This window comes from Drosophila pseudoobscura, chromosome 3 (genome assembly GCF_009870125.1).
Source record: "Drosophila pseudoobscura strain MV-25-SWS-2005 chromosome 3, UCI_Dpse_MV25, whole genome shotgun sequence".
NCBI lineage: Eukaryota > Metazoa > Arthropoda > Insecta > Diptera > Drosophilidae > Drosophila > Drosophila pseudoobscura.
This window is the reverse complement of record NC_046680.1, coordinates 21,160,956-21,187,652: the sequence shown is the minus strand read 5'-3', so window position 1 is coordinate 21,187,652 and position 26,697 is coordinate 21,160,956. Positions and strand designations below refer to the sequence as shown.

General features: G+C 48.7%; 11 protein-coding genes across 18 annotated transcripts; 5 read left to right on the top strand and 6 right to left on the bottom strand.

Moving 5' to 3' along the window:
• Positions 1 to 97: 97 nt before the first annotated feature.
• On the top strand, positions 98 to 2,676 carry LOC4805506 (fukutin-related protein). Its single transcript, XM_001361861.4, has 3 exons — positions 98 to 1,260; positions 1,321 to 1,437; positions 1,496 to 2,676. The coding sequence occupies exons 1-3, from the start codon at positions 523 to 525 to the stop codon at positions 2,354 to 2,356; spliced, it is 1,716 nt and encodes a 571-aa protein (XP_001361898.2). The 5' UTR covers positions 98 to 522; the 3' UTR covers positions 2,357 to 2,676.
• LOC6898983 (dynein intermediate chain 2, ciliary) lies at positions 2,443 to 7,281 on the bottom strand. The gene is made up of 6 exons (XM_004444470.3): positions 7,101 to 7,281; positions 4,479 to 5,150; positions 3,969 to 4,398; positions 3,829 to 3,906; positions 2,951 to 3,764; positions 2,443 to 2,896 (listed from the first exon to the last, which is right to left on the bottom strand). The coding sequence occupies exons 1-6, from the start codon at positions 7,149 to 7,151 to the stop codon at positions 2,713 to 2,715; spliced, it is 2,229 nt and encodes a 742-aa protein (XP_004444527.1). The 5' UTR covers positions 7,152 to 7,281; the 3' UTR covers positions 2,443 to 2,712.
• Positions 7,282 to 7,580: 299 nt separating this feature from the next.
• LOC117183736 (uncharacterized) lies at positions 7,581 to 7,882 on the bottom strand. Its single transcript, XM_033378711.1, has one exon. It carries the CDS (start codon positions 7,837 to 7,839, stop codon positions 7,702 to 7,704), a length of 138 nt encoding a protein of 45 aa, XP_033234602.1. The 5' UTR covers positions 7,840 to 7,882; the 3' UTR covers positions 7,581 to 7,701.
• A 64-nt stretch (positions 7,883 to 7,946) lies between these two features.
• On the bottom strand, positions 7,947 to 10,324 carry LOC4805504 (uncharacterized). The gene is made up of 3 exons (XM_001361860.4): positions 10,090 to 10,324; positions 9,003 to 9,332; positions 7,947 to 8,080 (listed from the first exon to the last, which is right to left on the bottom strand). Exons 2-3 carry the CDS (start codon positions 9,227 to 9,229, stop codon positions 8,068 to 8,070), a joined length of 240 nt encoding a protein of 79 aa, XP_001361897.3. The 5' UTR covers positions 9,230 to 9,332; positions 10,090 to 10,324; the 3' UTR covers positions 7,947 to 8,067.
• LOC6898982 (serine protease grass-like) lies at positions 9,407 to 12,929 on the top strand. 3 transcript variants are annotated; one of them, XM_033378709.1, is made up of 7 exons: positions 10,870 to 10,951; positions 11,033 to 11,438; positions 11,497 to 11,844; positions 11,911 to 11,962; positions 12,039 to 12,238; positions 12,301 to 12,726; positions 12,805 to 12,929. In XM_033378709.1, the coding sequence occupies exons 2-6, from the start codon at positions 11,363 to 11,365 to the stop codon at positions 12,708 to 12,710; spliced, it is 1,086 nt and encodes a 361-aa protein (XP_033234600.1). In that variant the 5' UTR covers positions 10,870 to 10,951; positions 11,033 to 11,362; the 3' UTR covers positions 12,711 to 12,726; positions 12,805 to 12,929. The 3 variants fall into 3 exon arrangements, with proteins under 3 accessions (XP_033234599.1, XP_033234600.1, XP_033234601.1); XM_033378710.1 differs by lacking the exon at positions 12,805 to 12,929 and having other exon boundaries at positions 11,033 to 11,151; positions 11,219 to 11,438; positions 12,301 to 12,790; XM_033378708.1 differs by lacking the exons at positions 10,870 to 10,951; positions 12,805 to 12,929 and adding an exon at positions 9,407 to 9,762 and having other exon boundaries at positions 12,301 to 12,790.
• Positions 12,718 to 14,066, bottom strand: LOC4805502 (trypsin-1). The gene is made up of 3 exons (XM_001361859.4): positions 13,708 to 14,066; positions 13,442 to 13,649; positions 12,718 to 13,383 (listed from the first exon to the last, which is right to left on the bottom strand). Exons 1-3 carry the CDS (start codon positions 14,054 to 14,056, stop codon positions 12,774 to 12,776), a joined length of 1,167 nt encoding a protein of 388 aa, XP_001361896.4. The 5' UTR covers positions 14,057 to 14,066; the 3' UTR covers positions 12,718 to 12,773.
• Positions 14,067 to 14,140: 74 nt separating this feature from the next.
• MED23 (mediator complex subunit 23) lies at positions 14,141 to 19,655 on the bottom strand. Its single transcript, XM_001361858.4, has 14 exons — positions 19,520 to 19,655; positions 19,364 to 19,457; positions 18,348 to 19,312; positions 18,204 to 18,290; positions 17,943 to 18,145; positions 17,509 to 17,885; positions 17,257 to 17,431; positions 16,698 to 17,186; positions 16,314 to 16,640; positions 16,017 to 16,240; positions 15,724 to 15,954; positions 15,005 to 15,662; positions 14,803 to 14,943; positions 14,141 to 14,746 (listed from the first exon to the last, which is right to left on the bottom strand). Exons 1-14 carry the CDS (start codon positions 19,562 to 19,564, stop codon positions 14,341 to 14,343), a joined length of 4,422 nt encoding a protein of 1,473 aa, XP_001361895.3. The 5' UTR covers positions 19,565 to 19,655; the 3' UTR covers positions 14,141 to 14,340.
• Positions 19,656 to 19,702: 47 nt separating this feature from the next.
• On the top strand, positions 19,703 to 21,032 carry Gmer (GDP-L-fucose synthase-like protein). 3 transcript variants are annotated; one of them, XM_015185213.2, is made up of 5 exons: positions 19,703 to 19,858; positions 19,913 to 20,027; positions 20,083 to 20,640; positions 20,703 to 20,877; positions 20,943 to 21,032. In XM_015185213.2, exons 1-4 carry the CDS (start codon positions 19,734 to 19,736, stop codon positions 20,868 to 20,870), a joined length of 966 nt encoding a protein of 321 aa, XP_015040699.2. In that variant the 5' UTR covers positions 19,703 to 19,733; the 3' UTR covers positions 20,871 to 20,877; positions 20,943 to 21,032. The 3 variants fall into 3 exon arrangements, with proteins under 3 accessions (XP_015040699.2, XP_001361894.2, XP_015040700.2); XM_001361857.5 differs by having other exon boundaries at positions 20,703 to 20,945; XM_015185214.2 differs by lacking the exon at positions 20,943 to 21,032 and having other exon boundaries at positions 19,722 to 19,858; positions 19,924 to 20,027; positions 20,703 to 20,927.
• asrij (OCIA domain-containing protein asrij) lies at positions 20,938 to 22,073 on the bottom strand. Its single transcript, XM_001361856.4, has 3 exons — positions 21,853 to 22,073; positions 21,308 to 21,797; positions 20,938 to 21,252 (listed from the first exon to the last, which is right to left on the bottom strand). Exons 1-3 carry the CDS (start codon positions 21,910 to 21,912, stop codon positions 21,020 to 21,022), a joined length of 783 nt encoding a protein of 260 aa, XP_001361893.2. The 5' UTR covers positions 21,913 to 22,073; the 3' UTR covers positions 20,938 to 21,019.
• A 132-nt stretch (positions 22,074 to 22,205) lies between these two features.
• On the top strand, positions 22,206 to 25,375 carry YME1L (ATP-dependent zinc metalloprotease YME1L). Of its 4 annotated transcripts, none has more exons than XM_033378707.1 (9): positions 22,206 to 22,395; positions 22,495 to 22,913; positions 22,972 to 23,031; positions 23,091 to 23,283; positions 23,338 to 23,430; positions 23,541 to 23,614; positions 23,674 to 23,990; positions 24,045 to 24,435; positions 24,495 to 25,375. In XM_033378707.1, exons 1-9 carry the CDS (start codon positions 22,369 to 22,371, stop codon positions 25,156 to 25,158), a joined length of 2,238 nt encoding a protein of 745 aa, XP_033234598.1. In that variant the 5' UTR covers positions 22,206 to 22,368; the 3' UTR covers positions 25,159 to 25,375. The 4 variants fall into 4 exon arrangements, with proteins under 4 accessions (XP_033234598.1, XP_001361892.4, XP_015040698.2 ...); XM_001361855.5 differs by having other exon boundaries at positions 23,532 to 23,614; XM_015185212.2 differs by having other exon boundaries at positions 22,207 to 22,395; positions 23,532 to 23,614; positions 23,677 to 23,990.
• Positions 25,376 to 25,428: 53 nt separating this feature from the next.
• Positions 25,429 to 26,456, top strand: EMC8-9 (ER membrane protein complex subunit 8/9). The gene is made up of 2 exons (XM_001361854.4): positions 25,429 to 25,731; positions 25,815 to 26,456. Exons 1-2 carry the CDS (start codon positions 25,534 to 25,536, stop codon positions 26,223 to 26,225), a joined length of 609 nt encoding a protein of 202 aa, XP_001361891.1. The 5' UTR covers positions 25,429 to 25,533; the 3' UTR covers positions 26,226 to 26,456.
• The last annotated feature ends 241 nt before the right edge of the window (positions 26,457 to 26,697 follow it).

Sequence of the window (26,697 nt, the reverse complement as noted above, 5' to 3'; positions counted from 1 at the left end):
GCAAAACTGATTTGAAAAGCTCTACCAAATATTTCTACCCTGATGAACCACCAAGCAACCCCCCAAAAAACTCGGCTGAAAACGGGGCTGCATATGCCATCAGCTGTTCGAGCTGAAGGAGCTTTTCCGGTGAGTCGGTGGGTGGGTGAAGAGATGGGTTGGAAATATGTCGGCATTTGCGCAGAGTCGAGGAAAAAGGAATTGTCACAAAAACAAAATTGAAAAGTGATAAAAACAGGAAACAGGACCTAAAATTACTGAACCGGAAGAGCGGAGAAAAATGAAAATCGAATCTAAGAATGTGCGACCAGCATCCGGAGGAGCTTTGGGGCTTTAGGATTCCTTTCGTTCCGCTCCTGGCAGCCATGTAGATGTATAAGTGCGTAAGTGCAGGTGTCTACACCCATCCTGGAGCACCGTACACACACCGTACCGTACACACACAGGGAAATACCTACTATAAATAGTGAATCGCGTAGAGTAGCAGCCGTAGCCGTACAACCTGTAGCGAAGAGTCCCAGGATGAAGGTGCTCCGACTGCGAATGGCGAAGCTGATGCTGCTGGGCGTCCTGTTGGTTAATCTGATATTCCTGTACTACACCTGGAACACGCTATTCTGGCGCCGCATTAGTAGGGTGCTAGCTGGTGACGAGATGGAGCCAAAGGCCCCCCCTAAATTGACGCCCAAGGAGAAGGTGCGCAACGCCAACAAGCACATAAGGAAGAGCATCACCATCGTGTTCTATGGACACTACAACTTTGAGCAGGACCTGCGGGCGAGCATCGACAGCATACTGGACGTGATACCCAACATGCCCATCCTGGTGCTTCAGGAGGGCGGCACCGAGTACGCCTATCCACCGGTGAGCTACGAGCGAAACCTCACCGCTGGCGAGGATCAGACTGTGACCTTCCTCAATCTCGCCTTCGATGTGAGACACACGCGACAGGAGCTCGATCCGTTGGCCGCCATTCGCACCAAGTACGCCCTCCTCATGCCGGACAGTGTCCGGCTGAACAGCAAGAATCTGCTCCAGAAGATCCTGCGCGAGATCAACACGATCGGCGTGGCCGGGGCCCAGGCACAGCCCAAGGAACAGCGAGTGGCCGTTCCGCCGGAGGAGACGGTGCGCCGCATGGTGCTGGTCCCCTTTGCGGGCAATCTCAAGTCATTCAGCAGCTGTGCGCGGATGAGAATGGATCTGCCCAACTGGACGCTGGAGATAGTGGCAACTAATGACAGTCGGCGCTGCGATTTGGTAGGTTGTCATTCCAACAGGATGATCCTAGCTCTGACAGTCCATTTCCGTTTCCCTTAGTTTCTACAAAAGCACGCGATCCTGTTGGATGTGGCCGCTCTGGGTGCGATGCCCGAACCTTTCGCCCTGCCCTTCCCAGAGATGCTGTACATACAGGCAAAGATTGCCAATTTATCGGTGGGTACACGTCCATGAAACATCTCTGCACTCCCATTCCCATTGGTTATCTTTGCAGACCACCGTATTCTCACATGCCTTCCAGGAGGGAAGACGTCTCTTCGCCTCGTTCCACACTAAGCAGCGCCGCATGGAGCTGCGTCGCCGCCAGTTCCGGGAGATGTACAAGCGGTTGCAGATTAAGAGGATCGTGCGACGGGCGTACACGGTGCTCGGCAAGCCACCGGCCAGAGAGAGCAGCTGGCAGTTCCACCAGGGCGTGCTGGATGCCCAGTTCTCCAGCTCCAACATGTCACTGCCGTTGGTCACGGACATCGATCTCTTCGGTTGCGAGCGTACCACAAAGTCCTGCATCGGCACCGTGTACAACAATCGGCCGTTCTACTCGTATCTGGACAAGCACACCCCACCCTGCTGCCTGGACAAGCTGCGGACCACTTTCAACCATGTGCTGGAAGAGTTCGAGAACGTGGGCATACGCTACTGGCTGGACAACAATGCACTGAAAAGCGCCGTGGAGACCAACGCCATCTCACCGGATGCCTACGACATTGACATCAGCTTCAATGTGCACGACTTGGAGCGCTCCAACGCGATGAAGAAGTCGCAGAGCAAGCCGTATGTGGATAACGAGGGCTTTTACTGGATCAAGGCCACCGACGGACACTACTTTCGCGTCCAATTCTCGAAGCCCAACCAGGTGGGAGTCAATCTGTTGCCCTACGAGATCAAAGGCGCCGAGGTGCGAGCCAGTGGCTTCTTTGGCTGGAAGGCAAGCACATTTGCAGCGGATTTTCTCCATCCCATGTCCACGGTGCTGTTTCTCGGCAAGAGTGTCATGTGCCCCAACAATGTGCTCGAGTATCTGGAGGCGAAGCACATCAAAGTCCAGTCCCAAGATATGGCCATGGACGACTAGAAGTTTTAGAGGATATAGAAGATGTCTAGTTACAATTTAGTTAAGGTTTTAGCATAGATTATGGCAGAAGACCGAAAAATTTCAGATGGATTTGATTAACATTTAATTTAAAGTTTTGATTTAAGATCTTAGCCCATAACATTATATTGTACAATTTTGTGATCTTCTGTTGTGTTTCAGAGTTCCTTTGGTTGATAGATCTTTAAGGACGGACATAAAACTAACATAGGTCGCACTACGAATCTTTTAAAACCAAAAAACTCTACATGTTTTAAAGTGAAATATACAATCAGACTCGGGAAGAGGACTATCAAAATATACATTATATTATAGAGTGGATATTTCATGTTGAGCATTTAGCTGCGCACTGTGGTGGCCGCGTCAGGGACGATGTTTCCTTCGGGCAGCTCCCGAACTAGGGATAGTAGTTTCTCCAGTTTGGAGATCTGCAGTGTGGTCTGATCCAGATACAGCTGCTTCTTGGGCGGCTTGACCATCACGCGAAGATTGGGCGATAGTTTAAGCGAAGTGGTAACTCCCCTGGTCAAAAGATAGATTAAGGTGAGTTAGGAGAGGGATCGGGGTACTACTTACTTTTCGTCGCCAACCACAATGAAGGGTATCTTCTCGTTGAAGGAGAGTCGGGTGAGCTTGTTCTTACGCTTGGGCACCACCGCCTGGATGCAGATGGCCTTATATTTGTTCACATTCAGATCAAAGACATGGACCTTGCCCTCGGTGGTGACAGCGGCAAAGACGGTGCTGGAATAGGGGGCCCACTTGACGTCGCCGACAGCAGATCCAAGATCAAAGATGAAGAGCGGATCGGGACGCATGTCCTCCCACACCTTGACGCGCCAGTCGCCGCCGCAGGACACAAAGATGTTGGAGTTGAATCGATTAAAGTCGATGCGGTAGACGGACATGTTGTGTGCGTTGTAGGTCATCAGGTACTTGGAGCTGAAGGCCGTGCTGCACTTGTAAATGTAGCCGCACTCGGTGCCGACCAGGAAGATCTTCTGATCGGTGGGGTGGAAGATCATGCAGCTTCCGCCGCTCTTGAGGCTGACCTTGGTGCCGTCGGGCCCATCCACAAGACCGTCCTGCAGGTACAGTGTTATGATGGTCGTCACCCAGAGCTTGTTCTGCATCAGAATCCAGTTGAAGACCCGTCCGTCGGAGGACACCGAATAGAAGTTGATCTCGCCATCGGTCATGTCCGGGCCCCACTTGATCTGCCACACGCACTCTCCATGCTTGCAGTTCACGCCCTTGGAGATGTACAGCGGATCCTTGCAGCTGTCCCGGAGATTGTAGACGGCCACGTTGCCGTCGTACAGGCCAATCACCACTAGGAAGGGGTATGTGGGATGGATGTCACAGCACATGATACCGCAATCGGTTTGTACTGTAAAGAATCAGGAATCAAGGATTAACACAGATTAACAAGCTCCGAGCTCTGAGAAACCTACTGATGTAGTCCGGAAAAGAGGGATTCTTGACGGTAAAGAGGCAGAGGTAGCCCTCGTTTGTCTGCTTCATAAAGTCATCTGCATTGCACGGAAGATGAGGATAAAGGACGTGGTTTTACTTTGTGTAAAGCTCTACTCACGTGAGCCAAAGCAAACTGCAAAGAGATCGTAGTAGCTCGGATTGAACAGGATATCGGTGACATTCATCTTCTTGGTCTTTTCGTATTGGAACTTCCATAGGGGCAGCAGGTTGCCCTCGCCCTCGCGGTACTCATCGGCCGGATCCTCCCAGTAGCGATAGTCATGAGCAATGTCGTCGTAGATGTTCTGGTTGATCATCCGCTCGAGGATCTGCCAGCACTTGAGGTACTTTTTGTTGAGTTGCTCGGCAATGGCCGACTTGTCCTTGAACTTCTTCGAGCGCATTCCCCGCTTGCGGTCCTCCTTCTTGGCGGCTCCGTCCTTGGACTGTGCCTCAAAATCCTGCAAATACGAGTCGTAGATGACCCACTGCAGCACATTGCCACCGAACTGCGAGCGGGGCGGCGGTATCGTCTGGGTGTCCACACTCTGTAAAGGAAGCGAAAGGAAGAGCGTGTTGAGACATGGTTCCGAGGGATACGACTGATGGGACTGTGCAGTTAGCTCACCCTCGTAGGATTCGTGTAGGTGAGGGCAGCGCGCTCACAGTAGTTGAACTGGTTGATCAGTTTGCGCTTCTTGCCGGAGGCTGTGGCAGCGGCCGGCTGGGCTCCGGCGGTCTCCTCATCTTCGGCACGAGCCTCCGCCTCTTCGACGCCCTCATCGGCGCCTTCGCCTGTCTTGGCCTCCTCCTCTTCTTCCCCCTCCTCGCCCTCCTCCTCTTCGGCATCCTTTTCGGGTCCACTCTTGGCGTCGTCATCGTCGTCGGCATCATCGTTTTCGCCCTCGCCCTCACCGTCCCCGGCGGATGTGTCGCGTTGCTCCACCAGCGAATAGTGGGGCATGGGCAGGGGATAGCCAATCTCGTCGGACTCCTCGATCTGGAGACGGGCCTCCTCCGAGTCAACGTGCAAAGAGTTTCCGGAGTAGCTCAAGAGGGTCACCGTATTGCCCGGTAGCGGCGCCGGCACATATTCCCCTTCCTTGAAGCTGTAGACCACCAGATTGTGGATCACGTTTGTGTTGGTGGGCGTCAGCACCTTGGTCACCTCCTCGGCCAGCTCGGCCTCCGTCAAGTCCAGCTGATCGTCTGGCTTGAGGAGCTGGCGCGATCGCATCCAGGCATCAAAGTCATCGGCATCACCGCCGCCGCCATCGGCCTTCGCTTTGGAGGCTCTGTTCTGCTTGACGGAGAGTGTGGCGGTGGGGGACGGGTACAGGGGACAGGGGTTAATTCACGAAAGATCAGGTCATGGACAGGTGGAAGTAGGGAGGAGGATTGTGTCAGGTCAGGTGGTCTGTGGTGCATGCAACATTCCATTGATGGTGCCTCGCAAAATGTTCTAAACGGGAAGCGGGACGAGGAACAGGATGGTCACTCACCTGCCTGCAGCTCTGCGGGGGAATATCTTTCGGTGTGCTACTAATGATGGAGTGCACTACGGTCTACGTTAGATAGGTGCTGTCTATGTCTATAGAGGGCACCAAGCATGAGGCATGCAAATTAAAACATGATACGAGTATTCGTGGTGAAGGGCCTGCGCCGCAACCGTTACCTCATCGTCATCGCTATTGCTGGCACCATCAACATCCTCCGGCGGATCGGTGGTCTCTCTGGCAGCAGAAGCAGCAGCCCAAGCAACAGCACCAGCACCAGCACCAGTAGATTCTGACATACTTTTTCGACTAAAACTGAATGTGAACTGAGAGATGGAGGAGGAGGAGAGCGATCTGTCCTACTTTAAGCTACTACTACGAGTTGGGCTTTTGAAGAGAGAGAGATAGTACGAATAGATTGTATTTACAGATTGTACGGATAGATATGGAAAGATATCGGTTAAATGCATTAAAGACATACACATCTCTCAAAATTGTATTTACAAGTGCCTTCTCGGCCACAATGCATTTCAGAACGTTTCTTTCATTGGATGGGATATTCATTCTTCCACAGAGGAGATCATATTTACAGACCCACAGCAGTCATCGCTCTGAAACGCACTGTACTTAGACACACACTCCCACTCACGCGCACACAGTACTATACACAGCTCTACGCACACACACAGCTCTACGAATTGCTAGTGGGGATTACAATCAATCTGTGGGTCATATACCGCCATGGCTTTGTTGGCAAGCTTCCACATCTTGGGCAGAAACTGGATTCGATTCGATTCGATTCGATTCGAGGCGGGGAGCAAGGAAAGGACTCGTCTCCTAAAGCGGAACAATATAGTGTCTGTCTGTCCAGCGAGAGCCGCGAGGAAAGACTGCCAGCAAGAAAGGAATGCTACTGGGGGGCCACTGAATTATGCCCTGCCCGATAATACGGCAATCCTGATGACGTTCGCCATGTCAGCGGCCTCTTCACGACAGCCGAAAGCGAAAAACTTTTGCGTCCTGACGTCACAACAGGATTGGGGGCAGGCGGTGGCGGAATCAGAATAAACAAATTTTGCACACAACTCGATTAGTACGGGCTTCGTGGGAGGAGGGAGGAGGGAGAAGGAGGGAGGGAGGGAGCTCCTCCCTGGTGTACATCCCTCCTTGGGAGACATTCCAAGTTACATATTTATTTTGATGTGCATCTAAATGAAAAGGTGAGCCTAGCGTCGTATTCGTGAGTGAGTGATTTATTGACTCTTTTATTGCGTTGCGTCTGATGAGGATTCGACACTCATCAGTCCCGTCCCCCCAATGGCCCCTTTTGCCCCAACTCCGGAACGCCTTGGACCAAGTACGGGTGTAGTGGGCTAAATAAATTGGTAGCTGTAACCAAATTGCACGGCCTGGGCTGGGGCTGGGGCTATGGGCTGGCTGGCACGCACATGGATTGCGCCGGAAATTGCAAATTATGTATCGTGACAAACTTCCATCAGGACTGCCATTCGAAGCGGAAGGCTTTCAGCGGAACTTATTAAAAAGTAAGCGCAAAACGAAATTTAAAAAGCAAAAATAGAAAAAGGACAAGACAAGGCCGTAAAGAACTCCGCTCTGGCATTACGTTGCCAGCTCTCGAGGCGAAAGGATGTGTGCGACCAGCAGCAAGTCTCAAGTGAGGTGTGTGGTGTGTGGTGAGGAGACTCTATATCTAGAGGGATTGGATCTGGGATCCCTGATGCTAGGTATGTTACCTTGGCCTTGGTCTGCTTGCCATCGCCCTTGGCTCCTTTTGTTTCCGGCATGGCTGACTACTCCTCGTTGCGGTATCGTTTATTTATATATTTTTTTTAAAAATGATTATTGGCTTGTGCGATTCAGTACTGGTTTGTTTTTTTTTGCTCCCTGACAGTAGTCTGAGAGATATCTTGTGTGCGTATTTCACTAAACCAAAGCAAACTAAACGAAAAACTAAAACTTTACGTAATTCTATTGGCAAAGGAGGGAAATGTGTTGTGTTGGGTTGGGTTGCCCGCAATTTGTTGCCATTTGTTTATTTCAGTTTCTATAGAAATTTGGCCGAAGCCACACGCACCAGGTTGCGGTTACCATTTGCATATCGATTGCCGCCGGGGTCTCGCCCGAAGGTTAGTGCCAAACCCAAGACGGGAGGCAATGAATTGACCAGCCAGGGAATATATTGATCCATCGGTTTCTGTGTGAAGTCCTTTGTGTTCTTTACTTTCGAATGCATTTTTATTATACGACTATATACCGATCGGTTGTACATCATTATCATTACAAATATGGCTTGATTAATCTATGTACCACGGACTTGGCTTCAATGATGGCGCTTTATGTTTGCTGCCTCAGGCTTTTCACATATCGCACTGGAAGTTCCGGCAGATAAACGGAGACAAAGAACATCGCCGGCCCGAACAATATCATGCACATCAGCCAGTAGAGCAAGCCGAAAAATGTAATGGGGTCCATATGTATATTAAGCTATGATCGATCGATACTAGTGTCTTCTGTGCGTGTAAATTGTAAATAAATAACTAATATCACTAAACACCGGACTTGAATGTGGAGATTGTGCTCCGATGCTTCTAATAGGTTTACAGATATTGCTGCAGGTCACTTTAGATGATGATAACTTATCCAACGTTACGGCAATGCTGACAAAATATCGTACAGATCCACATACGTAGGAATATATCTTCAAGCGCGCCACCTGAAATGAGATATGAGATCAGTAAGTGGTCCAATTATAAGCATTTTGCGAGAGTTTCGTTTGCGGATCTTACAGCGTGCTGTTTCCTGCCCTGTTCGACGGTAACTGCCCCAGCTGCTCCACTGAATCACGCACTTTATACTCGTATACTTGTATGGTGGCCTCTCATATGCGATGGCTCACACCCAGTTGTTGTGTATTTTTGGGGCTATCCCCGGGCAAATCACATTCTAAATGTGGGGACTTTTTCAGCTGCTCTTGACGCCAGTTAATTCGTAACTGATCCCCGGACAGGCCTCCTCCTCCCCGAAGCAGCCCAACAGGTTCTAAAGTTCCAGTTCTCGCTCAGAACTTTGAGCCGAAAGCGTGACTACGAGTGTACGCTGAAAACTCATACAATGTTCAAGGCAAAGCAGAGCCAGATAGATCTATGACAACACAAACTGGTTTGTTTGCAGGCCCCACAACGTCCAGTGAACGATTGAACGTTAAGCGATTGTCTTTTAATTTAAATTTAAATTGAACGTTTTGATGGAGCCACAACACTGATTGGTTGGTTCCACACAATCTTTAATGGCAGGCATTGAACGTTTATCAGTGGTCAAAAAAATTGTCATTCCAATGGGTATATTATGTTGGAAAGATTACATATGGAGCAGTACGCCCATGTACAAGGACTGATACGTGATGGGAAAAGAAATTATAAATATCTGTAGATAGACTCAAGTAACAAGAGTTATTTTCTAACCGCCCTAGATGCAAAGGGTACTGCCCTATTGATTTCAATCTTTATCTAATCTAGATTTACACAATTGTTGATATCTCTCCACTCAAACTATACAACCTTTAAGAACTCCTAAACTGCGGAAATGACGAATCGTTCCTTCTACTCTGCCGTGTAACAAGTTCTCCCCCAACTTACATGATATAGAAGTAGTTATCACTGTCCTTGCGTTTGGCATCGCAATGGTTGGTTTTGTTAATGGACGTGGAATTCGTGGAACTGGTATCCATGTGCTGGGAGCTGGAGTTCCAGTTCCGGCCCCAGCGATTGGTGCTCTCACTACCATGTCCATTCTGCTGCTGATGATTTCCGAGACTGTTGTTGCCCTTGCTGGAGCCGGCGAAGAATGACTTTACGCTATCCATGATGCGACCCTCGTTGCGGATCTCGCTTTCTTTGTGTGGATCGTTTGGATTTGTGTGTGTGTGTATGTCGAGCCTCCGCAGAAACAGTCGAAAATTGATAAAGCTAAAAATATATATGTATATACACCATAATTTATTTATTTTGACTGAATCTTGTTTTTTTTTATGTTAGTCGTCTCGCTCGAGCCTGTGCGGGTGCGGCTGTTTCCAAGTGTTGGGACTCATTTGTTTGCTTATTTTGGGTGTCGTGTCGTACGATCTAAATTAATTTAATTTGTGATGCAGCTCAATAACAGGTCGCTTATTGATAAGATTTTCAATCAAAAGTGTGTGGTTGTATCTACTATGACGATGGTGCAAGATAAAGGAACACCATTTTGACTTGCATTGTTCTTTATACACATGTATGTATGTAGGTATTTATGAGAAAGTACATAAACTGGAGTTCAGACAGCACAAAGCACAAAGAACAGAAACAACCTGAGGTGCTGTTCAAACAAAGTTCGATAAAAAGGCACACATTATAGTAGAAAGTAAGTGGAAAGTGCGACTTAATTTAAATCTACGAGCCATAGCTATGTACACCTATATTATGACTATACATGGCGTGTGGGTATAGTGTCGATCCAGTACATATTATCAATTAGCGGTTCAGAACAGTTCACTGGCGGCGCTGATAGCCGTATCATGAGAATCCAAAATGACTGAAGCACGCGCATTCTTTGGGATCGGATCCATGGGAAATAGTTTTCATGGTTAGTTAGTTAGTTGGTTAGTTGGACGTGGCAAGATTAGGAGATGGCCATGGAAGCATGGAGACGGGACTGATAAAGCCATTTATGGGCTGACAGCCGACCTACCTCACACTCAATTGCCGTTGTAACACGATAAAACACTATCTAGTGACGTGACTAGTTTCTGTCGCGAATGGTTCACTTCAATTGCAATTGCTTTGACACTATTTCGCCCTGCTCTGGACTTTTTCCAGCAGAAAGACTGAAGCACGAAAGTTCGAACCGCTTTGCACAACGCCTGCGATCGCTTTGAACTGAACGATGAAGTGAGGTCTTGCCGCCCGCCGCAGTCGACTCGACTGTTTAATAAATTTGAAAATTTCAGTGTTGCTATTCGTTTGTTTGTTGGTATTGGTGATCTCCGAGGCGGTTTTTCTAGTTTGTTTTGATCGATATTTCTTTTCTGTTGTATATGTATATATGTATGTATAATACCCATGTACGTATCTTTCGGCCGCTTTGTTTTGGCCTCTCCTACCTGTTAAACCATGGCCGTTCTACCTGAATTACTTGAAGAGTATATAGAAATCTTGCAAACGAACTTCCGTCTTTGTCTGTTTTCTTTCTCCCACTCTAGTTCTCTTTTTGTGATCTCTCTCCCCTTCTCTCTTTGAGTTTTGTTGTGCTCTGCACGCATTGATAAGAGTATATGTATGTGCGGTACGTGCGAGTGTGTGTGCATTTTACAACTGTTCACACACAATGTTGTAATGTTTTTACATACAGCTGCTGTGGACTTTAGACTTTCGTGTTTTCGTCTGTCGTATATATGTACATAGTGTAGTAAATGTTCATATATGTAGAGCTATGTACATACATATATGTTTGTCGGTATGCAACGGGTACCGCGTTGGAATGCAATCGCAACTAAGCAAATACCCTACACAATTTCACATTTAGTTTTCATCTGAAACATGTTGCATGATAGGTATCGATTGGACATTTCACATGATTCACTCACCTAATAAACTATTTATAATAATAATATATAATTTATATTTCATTTTAGTTTTATCTCTGTTGGCGATCAAAAACGAAGCGCCCAGAAAGCGATTGTGCCATAATTAAAGAAACGAAACAGATAAGATTTCAGTTCAACTAACAAACAATTTGTAATTCAAATGAGCGGTAAAATCGATTAATTTATATTGGTATGATCGATTTTGGATTTACTTTACGCCAATGCATTCACCAGATCTCCGTTAGCCTAGTTTTTACTAGGAAAAGGTGTCAGCACGCTAGGTCACACAATTGATAAGAGCCGATTCCCTGTTAGTCATGAAATACGGCAGCACATTAATCCGGATTAGTCGCTGGGAACATATTCACCGGAATCGGAATGCCTTTTTTGGATTGGCAAGTCGTGCTCCTATGGAGTGTACTGTACCTCCTAGCTGGCGGCACTACGGACAATTGTAGGTATACCTCCGCGTGCGCTTACAGTGTGACTTGTGCAAGATGAACCTCTTCCAGTGGCAGAAAATGAAAACTGCTTCTACTGTGTGCCCATTGACGAGTGCGGGAAACTGTTTGGAATCCTCCAGCAGGGTAAAAGTGCGCCATTTGAGGAAATCCGCTTGATATACAAATCCGGCTGCAATGATCATCGCGGTTTGTTCTGCTGCGATAACGATCCGAAAGGCATTGAGGAACTCCAAAAACAAAACTGTGGTGTACCTGAAGCCCTTCCAGGGGACCTCAACTTCCGCGTCGTTAATGGCAAGGAAGTGAAATTAGGCTCCAGACCATGGATGGCACTGTTCTTGACCAACCGCTCCGCCAATGCCGAACACTTTTGTGGTGGCTCGCTCATAACGCAACGTATGGATACGATACCCTCCTAAACAGATAGCCACAGATTCACTATAGTCACACAATCTCTTGCAGGATTTGTACTCTCGGCAGCGCATTGTTTCACCAAACAGGAGTATGGGGACATGTGAGTTATATGTACAATACATAAATGTTGTATTGGCTTCATGCTCTATCTGAAATTGATATTGATCTTGACGCAGAAACTCCGTGGTGGTTCGCTTGGGAGAGCACGATGTGCGCCATACCAGGGACTGCAGGACATATGGGGACAAGGAGATTTGTGCTCCACCGTCGGAGGATTTCGCCATAAAACGGATCATTTCTCACGAATTCTTCTCGTACAGCTCCAAGTATCACGACATAGCCCTGGTGGAGCTGGCCTCCCAGGTGGAATACAAGAGTAAGTTCTTTCGAGTATTTGATGGTCGGTGATTTCCAGAGCCAGGCGATCTCTTCTTGCAGTACACATCAAACCCATATGTCTGCCCCTGAACGCCGAAATGCAGAAACTGGCGGAAACCCTAGATTCCTTCAGCGTGGCCGGATGGGGCAGACTTAATGCCTATTCCGTTCGTGGCTCCGATGTGCTCATGGCCGCCGATCTGCAGCGAAAACACCGCAAAATGTGCACCATCAAATTTAGTATGTGGGTGAAGGAGAGCCAAATCTGTGCTGGCAGCAGCACCACAGCACAAGATTCCTGCCGCGGCGACTCCGGCGGTCCCCTGGGGAGTCTCGTGAATTACCTCGGTCGACCCCGCTTCGTTCAATTTGGACTGGTGAGCTTTGGAACCGACGATTGCCAGAATCAGGCCGTCTACACAAACGTTGGATTTCATCTGCCGTGGATAACCGAAATTATGGCGGAATAACCAATGATTCGTATAGGTACATACATTTATTTGTAAAAAATACAAGATTCTTACAGTAAAGAACTAATCAGACCACACAATGCTCTCGATCCAGTCGGTGAAGAGGTGGACCTTGGTATAGACGCTCGGGAGACCCTGGGTGCCGCACACCAAGCCATAGGAGACTATGCCAATCACTTGTTTCAGGCACGGATAGAACGGATGCTGCACAAAGATGGGTCCACCCGAGTCGCCGTTGCAGGTGTCGGCGTTGCTGGTGATCGATCCGGCACAGAACTGGGTGCGCGTCTCGATGCCCTGCTGGAGCCGCTCCAGACACTGCTCGTCGCTGAAACGCTGCAGGGTGACCTTCAGTAGGTGCGACGACTTCGTGCCCTTGTCTGAAGTGAACCCCCAGCCGGCGGCAGTCAGTTGGCTGTTCTCGTCGCCGCTGCTAGGTGGCAGGCAAGCGGGTGCCACGTGTTCGTTAACGACTGCCGCCCTGTCTATCTCAATGATGGCAATGTCGTTTTTAAACCCGTCCTCGTCATCGTACGACGGGTGCACCACGTAATTGACTACTCGGAAGTCCTGAACTTGGGCATCGTCTGTGGTGCTGTTGTAGTCCAGCTCCCCGAGACGCACCACAAATTTAGGAGAGTCAAAGTCCGGATCAAGTCGTTCGGCCTTCGATCTATATATGCAGGGATTGTTATCAGGCACAGTACTGCCGCCGCTGATCTTCTACTTACTCGCTGGTTTCCAGACAATGCGCCGCCGTCAGTAAAAATCTGGGATGCACCAGAGCTCCTCCGCAATCCCAGTTGATGTCGGCCTTATCGTTACCCTTTGTGCCAATCAGCGCCATGAAGGGGAACTCCTGGCCAGCCGCCTTCGAGCCGCCGACAATGAACGGCGTTGAGCGACAGGAGGCTCTTGCCTCGTTGAAACGTTTGCACTCTGGTGAAATGTCGTTTAAATATCACCTTGGTTATCACAGTTGTTGTTTACAGCTCACCTCGCTCAAACGGATGCGTTTCATCGGCCGGCTTCTGGCTCTGGTGATCCAGCGGTATTGGACAGCACACGATATCGTTGAACTCGTCACAGTACTTAATATCCGCTCCTATCAAGTGATGGTTGTAGAATATCACGGGACAGTAGGTGGCGGTCAGCGCCATGCATTCGCCTGTCCCATTGTCGCAGAACTCGGCCCAGATACAGGTCGAAAGAAGAAGCAGCAGCCAAAGCTGAACTCCGACTAACGCATCATCCATTTCCGACTGCGTCTTGAGCGAAACTGAGAGTTGATCACGAGGCGAGCAGCTCTTCGACCGCACAATACAATGTTCGCCGAGAGCTTTCATCTCAGACAACTTCTCTGTTGTGACTCATTCGTGTGGTTCGAGCTACCAGGAAGAAACACCTCCATTAACCAGTACACGTTCATATAGGATTATTGAATAAATATTTTAAAATCGGCTTAGGCTTGGGCGCTTAGCTTATCAGAGAATAATTTAAGCTATAAATGGTATTATTACTTACAAGATATGATGATTAATGCGAAAACCGGTACACGACAAGATCTATTAATACTACTATATTTAACTTATGCTAAAGCTAGGTATTACGTCTGGAAGGGCTTCTATGTCTAGTTGTGGCGCATTCCCATACTTTGCATATGCTGTTGCTGCTGTTGTTGCTGCTGCTGCTGCTGTTGCATGTGCTGCATGTACATTTGCTGCTGTTGGTTGAGCTGCTGTTGCTGTGGATTGCCACCACTACCCAGTGGAACACTCGTTGTTTGCGCCGCATTCACCTGTTGCTGCTGCATAGGTTGTTGCTGCTGCATGGACTGTTGTTGCTGCTGCATGGGTTGCTGCTGCTGCATCATGGGCTGTTGCTGATGCAGCATAGGTTGCTGCTGCTGTTGCATAGGTTGTTGCTGCTGATGCATAGGTTGTTGTTGCTGCTGCATAGGTTGTTGTTGCTGTTGGTGTTGAGGTTGCAGCGGGGATTGCGTTTGATTTGTAACTGAATTGGCATTGCTTTCGGCGCTAAAATAAAGTGAGAATAAATATTCACGTACTTTCCTTTCTGGCAAAATGCTTACATCTTCTCCGCGTGGATATCCTCCAGATTTAAATACGATATAAAGCGCAGACGCATCTGTAGCAGGGGGCGCAGTCGTTTAATGATTGCCTCCGATTCGTTTTTGATAGTGTTCCCCACATGGATGTACTTGATGTGGTAGCTGCATGCGATTAGATGTTGATTAATGTTCAATCATTTTAACAGGAATGTATAATATTTACAGGAAATCGCATATCTGATCCACATATTGCAGGGGTCTAGATCCGCTATGCTTATCGACGACCTCCAGTATCTCATAGAGCAAGATCGCAATGCCCGCCACAGCATTCGGGGTCTCTAGCTCAATGCGTTTCATGAAAGGACCGAACACATGGCAGAGATAGAGCAGCTGCTGCTCTGTGTGGACGCAGGGTTTCAGCTTCTCCTTGATATTTCTGGTCATGGCTGCCAGCTTAAAAACCCCCATGTGGTGGAAGACCGAATGGGCCACTGCCAGCACCACAGCGTAGCTCTTTTCCAGCATGGCCTCGCGCACCGTCTTGAAGTTGAACAGCTCGAAGGCATTGAAGCGATACGTCCAGTTCAGCATGTTGGGTGTGTTCAGCATTTCCTTAAGGCGGTCGTAGATGCCGGTCCAGTAGGGTTCCGGCAGGGCAGCCATCACGATGCCCACTGCATTGATGTAGCTGTGGATCTCCTTCTGCGGAATAACCGCATAACCACTTACTATCACGTCGATTAGGTTGTTGGCCACTAGAGCGGGGGCCACTGGGAGACCCAGCAGCTCTACACACGTCACATAGAGCGCATGGGCGGGAGCATTGGGGAACTCGTTGAAACGCCAATCCGTGGTGTAGAACACGTTCTTCCCGCTGATGGCTGTACAAGGGAAAGAGAGATTAGCCTGAGTGTCCGTTAACTAACCTTCATTTTAACTTACTTTCTGATAGTCGCTTGATTAAATTCATGTAGTAACTCAGTTCTGGGTTCCAGAGCAAGTCTTGATTTTGGAGAAAGACTTTATAGGGCTCACTGACGCTCCAGTTTGGTGGCCGAATATCACTGAAGGCACCTGTAATCGTGCTCACCAGCTTCTTTTTCAACGGTGGTCGCTCCCGCAGGATGCGCTCATAGTAGTGCAGGGTGTTGTACAGATAGGTGATGGGTCTATCTGCAATGAGAGCCGCCAATCGTTAGTTCTTGTTTGGGGCTGCAGTGGCAGAGGGTACGCACCATGAAACTTGTAGAGTATGCTCAGATGATCAAGTATGAAGCCCAAGATTTGGTGGACATTCGGAATGGTGAGCTCAATGAAGCGATGCACGACCACATCCAGCACGGGCAAGAAGCGCAGGCAGACATTGCTAAAGTATACTGGAAGGGCAAGGTGCGAGGCAGACTCGTCGAGGGCAAACTTTTCGGGATACTTCTGGTGGAAGGAAAGATGCTTGTCCTGCCTAAAAGAAACAGAGAGAGAATTTAAATAAAGTTGCCCTCCCTGCCTGGACGTTGGAAATCTCAAAATCTTACCAGTTGCTCTGCTTCCAGTGGTCGGGATTGTTGTCTTTGCAGAATTCCTGCACCCTATTCCGAAGTTCGCTGGCTTTTAGCAACAGCAGCTGAATGATCAGGAAGCAGACCTGCGCCTCATTGCCCTCGTGGGTGCGTAGGGCCAGGCAGAGCACCACGCGGTCGATGGTCACCACATTGAACTTCCAGATCATGTTGTTGATAGTGTCCACGCACTTGTGGATGAAGTCACGGCCATCCGAAGAACTGGCCACCTCTGCGACCAGGTAATCGCAGAACTTGCGCAAATGCGTTGTCAGTGCCCGGGCACTGATTCCCTCAAGGATCCTGAGATAAGTTCAGTGTAATGAAGACCGGAAATATCGGCGTTTTAAGCTTACTCACTTGTAGGCCACCGGACTGATGCTCTCCGTTTCCCAAATGATCTTGAAGAGCAGGCATAAGAACAGGGGATTTGTAGTTGGGCGCAGGAAGTGGGCAATGATGTCGTTCTCGCTGGTCATCGATGTCCACGTGCGGTACTCCTCCTCCACGGACTTTTTCAGCTGCTGCTTGTTCTCCGGCGGCTGGGCGTTCTGTGTGAAGTACTCGTTCAGGGCTGGCGGGAAGCAGGCCAGCGACTGCAATGACCAGGAATGGGGCGTGTGCTGCATTATGTTTGCCAAAAAGTCCTTGCACCAGCTCTGCATCTCGTCACCGCCACCATGCACATGCATGGAGCGTGCCAGCGTCAGGATGAGCACACGGTTCAGTTCCTCGCTCTCGTTGGACGCCACTGCTCCCGGCGACTTGTCGTTAAAGTAACGCGAGAACTGCGGCTGAAACTCCGCCGATCCAATGCTAGTAATCAGGCGCAGGCCAGTCGATTCGAAGCTACATTTTACAATTGGTAAGAAGTGATTAGATCTTCCCCATTTTATTTACTTACAATAGATTGACTTACCATAGATTGAGCTGCATTTTATTGGTCTGCGGCACCGAGGAAAGCGAGTGGAGAAGCGACAGTAGCTGGACACGGTAGTGTGTGGGCACATGGTGCAGGCGGTATGAGAACATTTCCATCAGAGTATGTAGCATAGCCCAGGCGTGGTTCTTGAACACTGTGGGCATTAGTTGGCCTGGGTTTTGGGGAAATGCGTACAATTTATCACCATCAATATCAATTCTATCTGTTGCCTAGCGAGAGAAAACTCACTCAGGAATCCCTTGACGCCAAGCGACTCGATTTCCGTATAGACTAGAAGTCTCGCGTATGTCTCGAGCAGCGCTGCTGCCGGCACTTGACCCTTGGTTTGGGCCTGCTTCAGCATTTGCGTGACGAAACTGTGGATCAGCGACATTTTGCTGTGCACTGTGAGGCTGTCTAGCACTGCCACCGAAAAGTTGACGGCTGGTATCTGGGCGCCATTGGGGGACTTAGAGGTTCCATTGAGGGCCTCCAGGAGAAGACCCATGGGTCGTCCGAAATACTCCTGATTGGTCGAGTATGCATTGCACACAAGAATGATGCGGAAGTCGTTGCCCAGAGTCATGTTCATCATGGTGTTTGGGGAGACCAGGTGCTGCAGGAAGCTGTGGAAGGATTCAACGGTTACTGCCTGTTTTTTACGACAAGACATGGCTGCTTACTCGTGGTGATTCTTCAGGGCAATGGGCAGCGGTCGAGTAATGTTCATATTCTCCACACGGGCCTTCTTCATTAGATGGATCCACACGCAAATTGGGGCCATTTGCCGGACCATAGACGATTTGTTGATGTCCGGCAGCTTAAGCGGCTCCTGCTCCGGATACAGCAGATCGAAAAGCCTGAACACGGGCAGAAAGTTGGTAATCTGGAATAGATTCGCAGTTGAATTCTGTTCGTTTTTTAAATTCTGGCACTTTTCCTACGGGATTCTTTTGAATGCTGCCTGAGATGAATTGCAGAAGGATCCACATCAACTGGTCGCGGCCCTTGCGTAGCTCCAGCTTTGAGAGCTGCCGGGGAAGATACATATAGTAAAAAAAATGTATTGTTGGTTCAGTGAAGCGTACCTTCTCGTGCAAAGACAGGACAATGTGCATAAAGCTGACAAACTGAAAGAGCACAAAGTAAATCAGCTGCGAGGAGAGATGTAGCCAGACCCACTCGTTGGATGTGATCTGTTCGTCGGAGGAGTTGAAGCCACTGCCTGCAGTGGTGTCATTTGACTCAGTCATTTCCATGGCATGGATGATCAGGTTGACCAGCTGCTCCTCCAGTGCATTGTACCGCTGCTTTTGGTGCTTTTGCAGGTTCAGCATTTGCGAGACCATCTCGCGCGAGTACGGCTGCTCAAGCACATAGCGCAGCAGGGGCCGCTGTTCCTCCAACAGCTCCGGCTCGTAGGGCAGACTGCCCTTGAAGTTGAACTTCAGGGTATTGTGGTCCAGGCGCCAGGAGTTCATCATATGATCGGCGTAGCCAAAGTGCTCCACAATGGGCAGCATGTTGGCGTGTCCAATGATCGATACCATCTGGGCCGTAGTGCGGAACTCCTCGACAAAATCAGTCATCAGCTTGTTCAGCTTCCAGTGATAGGGAAACGGCCGCATTATCTCGTTGGCAACGAAGTAAGCCGGCAACAAGCAATTATTCCGATCGAACAGGAAGCGCAGTATCTCCTCCACGGCTAGTAGCTGCGGCATGTAGGTCACATTGACGTTGAGGGGGAACCACTGCGCCTTGTCCCGGCACACCTTCATTATTTCGCGCACTCCCTTGTAGTCCACCTGCATGATCACTTTCTTAATGAGCCGAAAACTTTCTATCCAAAAGGTCTTGTGTTCGTAGTCCAGTTTTTCGCACATCAAGACCTTGTCGCAGAGCATCCAAGCTGTTATCACATGCGCGTCCACCAGCTTTACCAGCGCGGCCATCATTACTCTCATATGGTAACTAGACGCGCTGGCGGCCCGCAGCAGATACAGCCGCAGTACGTGCTCCCGATGCTCCTGCGCAACGTTTCCGAAGGCCGTAACTGCAAAATACATTGGTCAGACAAAACAAGACCACTGGTAGTCACTCATACCCAAATCATTGGAGAAATTTTTAGCCTTGTCCTCTTCGCCATTTGGCTTAAAGACGATGACGCTTCCAAAGGCCTCGTCGATCGAGTCTACTTTCTGTAAGAGGCAAATGTATTAGCTCTGCAGATTTCCTTCGATTCCGGTGCTCCGGGCCTTACCAGGAAGTCGTTTACGGTGTCTATTATTTGCGTTTCCATTTCCATTTAAATATTTCGCATTTCTCGCCGCATAAACAAAATTCCCGACTGGCCCCGGCTCTGGCGACAATCGATAACGCACGCCAATTGATGTACGATAACGTTTGGTTGCCAGCCCTGGTGCACAGCTGCGTGTAAACTTTGGCTGGAATTTTCTGTCTGGTCGGTGAAAACAATGAAAAAGGTGCTGGTTACAGGTGGAACTGGCCTTGTGGGCAAGGCCCTAGAAGCTATCATCAAGAAACAAGGCCCCACGGATGAGGAATGGTTTTTTTCCGGGTCCAAAGATGCCGACTTGACGTGAGTATTGTTGGAATCGGCACACGTTAGTGAATAAAGAAAACATCTTCATAGGAATCTGGCAGCCACGCAGGCACTGTTCACAAAGGAGAAGCCCACGCATGTCATTCACTTGGCCGCCATGGTTGGCGGCCTGTTCCACAACATGAACAATAATCTGGACTTTTTGGTGAGCAGCACGGGCTTTAAACATGCCAGCAAAATCTAACGTTCCTTGGTCACAGCGAAACAATCTGCTGATCAATGATAATGTTCTGCAAACGGCCCACGAGCAGGGATGCATCAAAGTCGTCTCATGCCTGTCCACTTGTATATTCCCGGACAAGACCACATATCCCATAGATGAGACCATGGTCCATAATGGTCCGCCACACCCTTCCAATTACGGATACTCCTACGCAAAGCGACTGATCGACATTCAGAACCATGCGTACAACGACAAGTACGGACACTTGTACACTTCTGTGATTCCCTGCAACATTTTCGGTCCCCACGACAACTACAAGCCCGAAGTGAGTCACGTCATACCGGGCATGATCAATCGCATGCACAAGCTGATCACGGAGCAACCCGATACGCCAGAACGCGAGAAAGTCTTCACAGTTTTTGGCAGTGGCAAGCCTCTGAGACAGTTTATCTACTCCCTGGATTTGGCAGAGCTGATGATTTGGGTGCTGCGGAACTACGACAGCGTCGAGCCAATTGTTCTGAGTGTCGACGAAATCCAGGAAGTGACCATCTTCGAAGTGGCCCAGGCAATAGCTACAGCATTTGAGTTTAAGGTGATGAGATAGGAGCACCCCAGGGGGAACTTTAATAATAATAATTTATTTTCCTACTTTAGGGTAAACTTGTCTGTGATACAAGCAAGGCTGACGGTCAGTTTAAGAAGACGGCGTCCAATGCTAAGCTACGCAGCCTACTGCCGGAGTACACCTTCACGGACTTTGAATCGGCTATTAAAACATCGGTAGAATGGTACAGAACCCACTATGAACAGGCCAGAAAATAGTTCTGATGAGAGGCTGAAACCGAGTTTCCTAATGCACAAGCAACAAATGTAAATAAATTCCTTTTTCTTCAGAAATTTAAGGCGATCAAACTCAGTATTTATATCCAACAAGCGACTGTAATCAGTAACAAAAGCACACGGTGAGTAGCTCAGTCTTGCCAGGAGTCGCCATATTTATTTTTATTCGGACGTCCAGTGGCTGCTTCTGGTGCTGGCTCGACAAGACGCTGCCGAACGGGCGCCTGAGGCTCGTAGGGCTTTGAGTATGGACTTTGCTGATGCGTCGCGTACCCCTCTCGATTCTTCTTGCGCAAATCTTCGTAAGTTTGTCCTGGCTTTGCCGGTTCCAAAGGCAGCTCAGTGTCCATCATTTGGCCAGATGCTGTTATTAAAGGAAGTTTAAAACATTTAAAATGAAATCAGTCCAGATTACTCACAGTCCAGGCTGGGCCGGTATATGTCATCTAAGCCAGCCAAAGTCGGCCGTGATTCAGTGTCCAAGTTCAAAGCTGTGCTGCGTGAAGGGTTGAGTCCCTCATCGGTGTACACATCAGCGGAGCTGGGCGAGAAGGGAGCCAATGTAAATGCTCGGGTCAGACTCTCGTCTGGCGAGATGGTGTTGATGACACCACCACCCTGTCGGCGCTGGCGCAGGACTTCGCCTAGGCGGGAGTTCGGCAGCCGCATTATCTTTTCAGCGCACTTTTGCTGGTAGCTGAACTTGCCCACAAAGTAGCCCAGGATGACACCCATGACCACTTTGGGAACAGCTCCGTATTTGCCATTGCCCTGCAAGTAGCCGTTCTTCACACCAAAGTAGGCCAATAGCCCCAGACCAGTGCCAAATGGCAGCGAGCGCTGGAGGAAGGATTCGGTGTTGCACTCACGTAACGCCTTCACCTCCTCCGCGGAGAACTGATAATCTGCCTGAAAATTAACAATCGAATTAAAGAATTGATTTAAAAAAACCCATTGTACTGACCAGTGGGTGCAGATTTTGTTGCTGAGGCAGTCGGGAGCCATCACTCAACGGCGAATCCATGATGACACAATTTAATGGAGAATTTATGAAATAGTTTGTCGGTATAGAAGATTGGGGGCGGCCGGTTTGGGTTATTTGCCAGCCCTGGCAAAAAGCGGAAGCAGCACTGTCTAAATGCGCGCGCCGTTTTAGCTCTTTTCAATTATGATGTATTAATGCGGAAATGATATTGTCATTTTGTAGTCAACCTTAAACACAGACAAAAGGCAGCGCAAAAATTGTCAAAAACAGAAAACGCATCTAGATACTGTAACAGATAAAATATAATAAAAATTGCTAGTATTTTTGCTATATTCGCGTGCAGGGCTGATGACAAGCACAACAACTAGTGCCAGGGATGCAACACGCACGCAGATTATGACATTTTCGCTGTCAAGTAAAGTTACAGCTGTGTCGTCTGCTGGCCCGATCCAGAGCCTGTTATTGTAATTAATTAAAGTTTTGTATTTTTTGGAAATGTTCTCCGCCACCACACACTCTGTGGTAAGTGTGCATGTGCGCGCCGCGCGGGCCACCAACCGCCGCCCGTTGCCGCTGATCCGTTCATCACTGACACTCGTTTCCTCTTACGTTTAATGACAGCCCTACCTCTACCTTGGCAACTTTAGTAGAAAACCACACTATTACACTGTGAAGCGTACCAAGCTGCCAGGAGGAGCTGGGGCGGCGCGCCTTTTTGCTGACAAATCAAAGTCGTCCACACAGCCAACGACGACGGGCAAGTGCCATGAGCTCGTGCTGGAGTTCAAGAACCTGCTCAGTCGGTCGGGCGCCAACATACAGAGCATGGTGGAGAAGGCTGTCAGGCTGAACGGAATTCTGGACACGGTGCTGGTGAACGATGCCTTCGCCAAGGTGACTCGCATGCTGCCCGCCATCGGAAATGTTCACGTCACGTTAGTGGAACCAGTTACACAGATCAGCCATGATCAGCAAACAAATTATCAGTTTGATGTCTCTTTGGACGGGGCAGCAGGCGCCCAGTCTATAGGTGCACACGTGTAAATCAATCCATCCATAACTCCACTTGTTCCTTGTTAATCTGTAATTCAATTTCAGCAAAATGTATCCAATCGTAACGCAAAGTCTTCTAAATCCGCTCTTCTCCTACCATCAACTGTGAGTACCAACGAGGCAGCCGATGACTCGGGCGCTTGTTAATTTTAATTTTCCAACAGGAGGCAGTTACGCGGCTTCAAGACAGATCGCTCCATAGATGCGGAGCAGAAACGAAATCCAACGATGACGTCCAGACTGAAGAACGCACTGGGGACGACATCACAAAAGCTTGATGGGGAAACCAACATTCAGGGGGAGAAAATGAGAAAGCTACTGTCCAAAGCCGAAGGACACGGAGCCACCCACAACGCGGTAAGATGCAGGGAAGTCTTGATTGGCTAGCTCTTATATTCGTTGAATTTCCAGGAGAACCTGAAGATTGCATTTGCCGAGGGGTATTTGGCCGCAGCAAACTCGGAAGATTCACCAAAAACGGGCAAAACAATGAAGTATCTGAAGGTATTATTTAAGTTCGGCCAATTAAATATTTTGGCACATTCCCTGTCCGTTGGAACCTCGTCGCCTAATTTCTCAAATAATGCCCAGTAATTATCACACAGATATTTCAGACACTCATCGTTGTTGTCGTTTTTATTGGCATATTCCTGAGCTTCTTTACCACTTCGAACGGTTCCGTCTTTCGGTAAGTCGTCGCATCAATCCAGGCGTCGCTAGATCAGTATTAATGTTGGTCGCTTTTAGTAGCATTCAGCTGGGTAACCAGGTGGAAGTTGATCCGGAGGAAATCAATGTCACATTCGACGACGTCAAGGGCTGCGACGAAGCTAAGCAGGAGCTCAAAGAGGTGGTTGAGTTCCTCAAGAATCCCGACAAGTTCTCGAACCTAGGCGGCAAGCTTCCAAAGGGTGTGCTCCTGGTTGGACCTCCAGGAACTGGAAAAACCCTGCTGGCACGTGCCGTGGCAGGCGAGGCCAAAGTGCCATTCTTCCATGCCGCCGGACCTGAGTTCGACGAGGTTCTCGTTGGCCAAGGCGCCAGACGTGTGCGAGACCTGTTCAGTAAGTACGATTTGCTACCTTTAGAGACTTCAATCTAATCCACACCTTCTGCAGAGGCGGCCAAGGCTCGCGCTCCGTGTGTGATCTTCATCGATGAAATTGATTCGGTGGGCGCGAAGAGGACAAACTCTGTGCTGCATCCGTATGCGAATCAAACCATAAACCAGCTGCTCTCCGAAATGGATGGCTTCCATCAAAATGCTGGCGTCATTGTGTTGGGTGCCACCAATCGCCGTGACGACCTGGATCAGGCTCTACTGCGTCCCGGTCGTTTCGATGTCGAGGTGGTGGTATCCACACCAGACTTTACTGGCCGCAAGGAAATCCTCTCTCTGTATTTAACCAAAATTCTGCACGATGATATCGATCTGGATATGCTAGCACGGGGCACCTCTGGGTTCACGGGTGCAGACCTGGAGAACATGATTAACCAGGCAGCATTAAGGTGAGGTAGATTTAACGGGAATGGCCAGTGAGTGGAACTAAGAATGATATCCCTTGCAGAGCTGCCATCGACGGAGCTGAGACGGTTAACATGAAGCACTTGGAGACAGCACGAGACAAGGTACTTATGGGCCCCGAGCGCAAAGCTCGCCTGCCCGATGAGGAGGCAAACACCATTACGGCCTACCACGAGGGTGGCCATGCGATTGTCGCCTATTACACAAAGGAGTCGCATCCCCTGCATAAGGTAACCATCATGCCCCGCGGCCCGTCGCTAGGACACACCGCGTACATACCGGAGAAAGAGCGATACCATGTCACTAAGGCCCAGCTGCTGGCCATGATGGACACCATGATGGGCGGACGTGCTGCCGAAGAGATCATCTTTGGATTGGACAAGATAACCTCGGGAGCCAGCAGCGATCTCAAACAGGCTACCTCTATTGCCACACATATGGTCAAGGACTGGGGCATGTCTGAAAAGGTGGGTCTGCGTACGATTGAGCCAAGCAAGGGTCTGGGCACCGGGGAGACCCTGGGACCAAACACCATTGAGGCGGTGGATGCCGAAATCAAACGCATCCTCAGCGATAGCTACGAGAGGGCGAAGGCCATTCTGAAGAAACATACCAAGGAGCACAAGGCGCTAGCCGAGGCTCTCTTAAAGTACGAGACTCTGGATGCTGACGATATCAAGGCAATATTACACGACAACCAGACGTAGTTTCCTCTTTTAACGATTGCCCTTGGTGGGCATGGAGCTGAACTGCAAACAATTTTTTAGTTAAACCGCAAAACTAAAAGAAAAGATATAAAACTAGAACGGGACGCTGACGGACAGTTAAGAAATAAAATGTTATACATATTTTAGTAATGTTTTCCATCATGCACGTAGTATAAAATGTAAATTTTAGTTTGAAATAAATATAAAATTGAAGTCATTTCATCAGTTGTGTTGTCCACCGATAACATTTTCGATACCAAAACTGCACAAGTATATCGATATTGTGTCCAGCCCTGCGCAAAGGCCAGCTAATTGATTGAACGGGACCGTGTTTTTTTTCTTCTTTTTAATAAATTCCTAAAGTGATCAAATAAAATGTGCGACTACAAGATATCCGAGCGCGCATATACGAAGCTGATATTCCATGCGGCCAAATATCCCCACCAGGCAGTAAACGGTCTGCTTCTGGCCGAAAAGACATCGAAAGGGTCGCTGGTGGAAATCGTGGATGCAATACCGCTGTTTCATCAATGCCTGCACGTCACCCCCATGGCCGAGATTGCCCTTATGCAGGTGGGTTGCGGGCTACACAAGCATAATTGCCCATTTCCGCGCATCGTGAAATGTGTGGTGTGCTCACAATTGGGTCATTTCAGATTGATGCCTATGCAGAACAGGAAGACCTCGTGATTGCCGGATACTATGCGGCCCCAGAGAACTTCTACGACAACCAGATAGATAAAGCGCCGGCCGTAAAAATCGCTGACAAGATCCAGGAGAACTTCAAGAACGCCTGCCTCGCTTTGGTAGACAACAAGCTGGTGACTTTGGAGCATGATCGAGCCGCCATTCAGGTCTACAGCTGTGCGGGCGACTCTGCCCGATGGGCAAAGGCCAAGTTCACACTGTCGCAGTCCGCACAGACACTGGAGGGCGTCTCTCTGCTGCTGAAGCGGGGCGCCATGCGCGATGTGATTGACTTTGACAACCACCTGGACAACCCGGAGAACGATTGGACCAACGAATTCCTCAACCAGTCGCTGAACGACCTGCAGAAGCTTTACTAGTCACTGTCGCCCCGCCCCACTTGGTAAAAGGGTACCGTACCCCTATTGTAACAATATATGTATGTTATAGTTTAGCAAATTCGCATTCGAAAAAGCACAGAGAAGCAGAGCCGGAAATTCAACCTTGCAATTTAATTTATTGTAATTACAATTGGGTTTCAGTAATCTTTAGAATAATGCATATAAGTTAAATAACATTCAACTAATTAATAAATAATCAATTCTTTCATATTTCTGTCCCAGGAGTATACGATACGTCGCGTCTCGAGTCATTGTCCGTGTCCGTCTGTTGCTTCAATTACGAGCATTCGTATTGCCCCGTTCAGTCCTGTCCGACTATGGTCCTGTGATGTTGTCCCACTATGCCCCTATCCCGTCTAAAGTTTGTTAGTAAACCTAAGCGCGTTTACAATTAATTTAAATCGAGAATAAATTCAAAATGAATAATATGTATATAATTTTGCTCTTGGTT